Consider the following 1646-nt stretch of genomic DNA (forward strand, 5'->3'; position numbering starts at 1 on the left):
CGCACAGCCACGGACACCCACTTTTGTCTTTTTCCCTCAATTTTTGTGCTTTTTTTGGTGTTTCGCCCGCTTATGCGCATCGCGATTTCAGGCGTAGCGCAACGGATTGTACAGCAGTGAAGACGACGCCGACGCCGACGCCGTTGTCGATGTCGATGTCGACGTTTACAGCGCGGTAACTGCGAACGATCGGAGAATTTCTCTAAATAAACGCAAAACGCTGGTGCAGTTCAGTAACGCGTAAAAATTTCACTGCAACGGTTTGCTCCGCCAACGGCAACGGATGACGAATAATCAAACGAAAACAACTTGTTGAAACTACAATAAAATCTTAAGTACGCGTACTATATTTATGAGCATAAAAATAGCTTTTGAAACATCTGCGTTTGCTGTGAATTATAATCAGCGCTCAGAATTCGTAAATTTTGACTTTGGAATTTTTTTAGCGAAACTTTGTGAAAAGTGTAAAAACTAAATAGCAGTGACTGCACTGGGTGTGAAGCGACTAGAAGACATAAAGACTGGTAGTTGCAATCAAGAAGAAGAAAATAAGTAGACTGGTATTAGCAAAATAGTGTCTACGAAAAAATCCATAAAGTCGAACGTCGAAAACTCTGCCACTTGCTAACTCGTGCACGAATATTCCGTTGCGTATACGTCTAGGAGTGCACACGTCACNCAAACGTCGAAAACTCTGCCACTTGCTATCTCGTGCACGAATATTCCGTTGCGTATACGTCTAGGAGTGCACACGTCACTACAACAACAAAGCTATATACACACAAAACAGATACAACAACAACAGCAAAAAAAACACCATGTCACATCAATGCAGTTGTGGTCGCGATCTCAACAACAATTACGTCTCGTACACAAGCGCCTATGCCAATGGCAGCTCGAGCCTGGATCGCGACACGAATAGCAGCCTTTCAGGGGGCGGTGTTGGTGGCGGCAGCAAATCGGCCATGTCTGGCAAAACCACACAGCTGACGGCGAAAGTGATGTTCGGCACGGTGGGAGCGATCAAGGATCTGCGCGAGAAGGAGAAGTCACGACATGCGATTACGCGCGCCAGTGATCGACGCAACTGAACGATAGCGAGTTGAAATTTGACGGACTGATGGCGCGTTGGCTACATGGGACGGACGGAGGGGGGGGAGGGAGGGACAACCGAAGTGGGCATGGAGAAAGGATTTTAAGGGATAATATTAGCTTAGTGGAGCTTAGTAATTGTAATTCAAGTGAGACTTGCAAGCGAGAGCAACTTGAGTATAGCAAAGTTGGCGGCAGCACCGAAAGAAGCTGCCACTCGGTTGGAGTTGTTTTTCGGGCAGCAACGCGAAATTTCCAGAAATATCTGCTGCAACTGCAATTACATACATATGTATGCTGTCAGGAAAAAATTTGTAATGCATAGATGTATGTATGTACATATGTACATATTATGTTTATTTACGCATTTTCATGTACATAAGGGGCAAATTGCAGTAGTTAGTATACATATATGTAAATAGCCTTTAACATTCTGATTGGTTTTTTAGAGGGAATGAGTTTTAGTTAATACTAAGTGCTTTCAATATAATATCTAGGATATTTTTGGTTATTTAGAAGATATTTTAACATATTTTAAAATTGAATACTAGTTA

At 42.9% G+C, this 1646-nt stretch overlaps 1 protein-coding gene and 1 long non-coding RNA gene across 2 annotated transcripts; both read left to right on the top strand.

Annotated features, from left to right (window-relative positions):
• The first annotated feature begins 6 nt into the window (after positions 1-6).
• On the top strand, positions 7-580 carry LOC108356466 (uncharacterized). Its single transcript, XR_001846604.1, has 2 exons — positions 7-335; positions 447-580. It is a non-coding gene; the product is annotated as an uncharacterized LOC108356466 (long non-coding RNA).
• A 105-nt stretch (positions 581-685) lies between these two features.
• Positions 686-1310, top strand: LOC108356464 (uncharacterized). Its single transcript, XM_017607574.1, has one exon. It carries the CDS (start codon positions 819-821, stop codon positions 1089-1091), a length of 273 nt encoding a protein of 90 aa, XP_017463063.1. The 5' UTR covers positions 686-818; the 3' UTR covers positions 1092-1310.
• The last annotated feature ends 336 nt before the right edge of the window (positions 1311-1646 follow it).

This window comes from Rhagoletis zephyria, unplaced genomic scaffold, assembly GCF_001687245.7.
Source record: "Rhagoletis zephyria isolate East Lansing unplaced genomic scaffold, Rhagoletis_zephyria_1.1 Rzeph_scaffold_59568, whole genome shotgun sequence".
Taxonomy (NCBI): Eukaryota; Metazoa; Arthropoda; class Insecta; order Diptera; family Tephritidae; genus Rhagoletis; species Rhagoletis zephyria.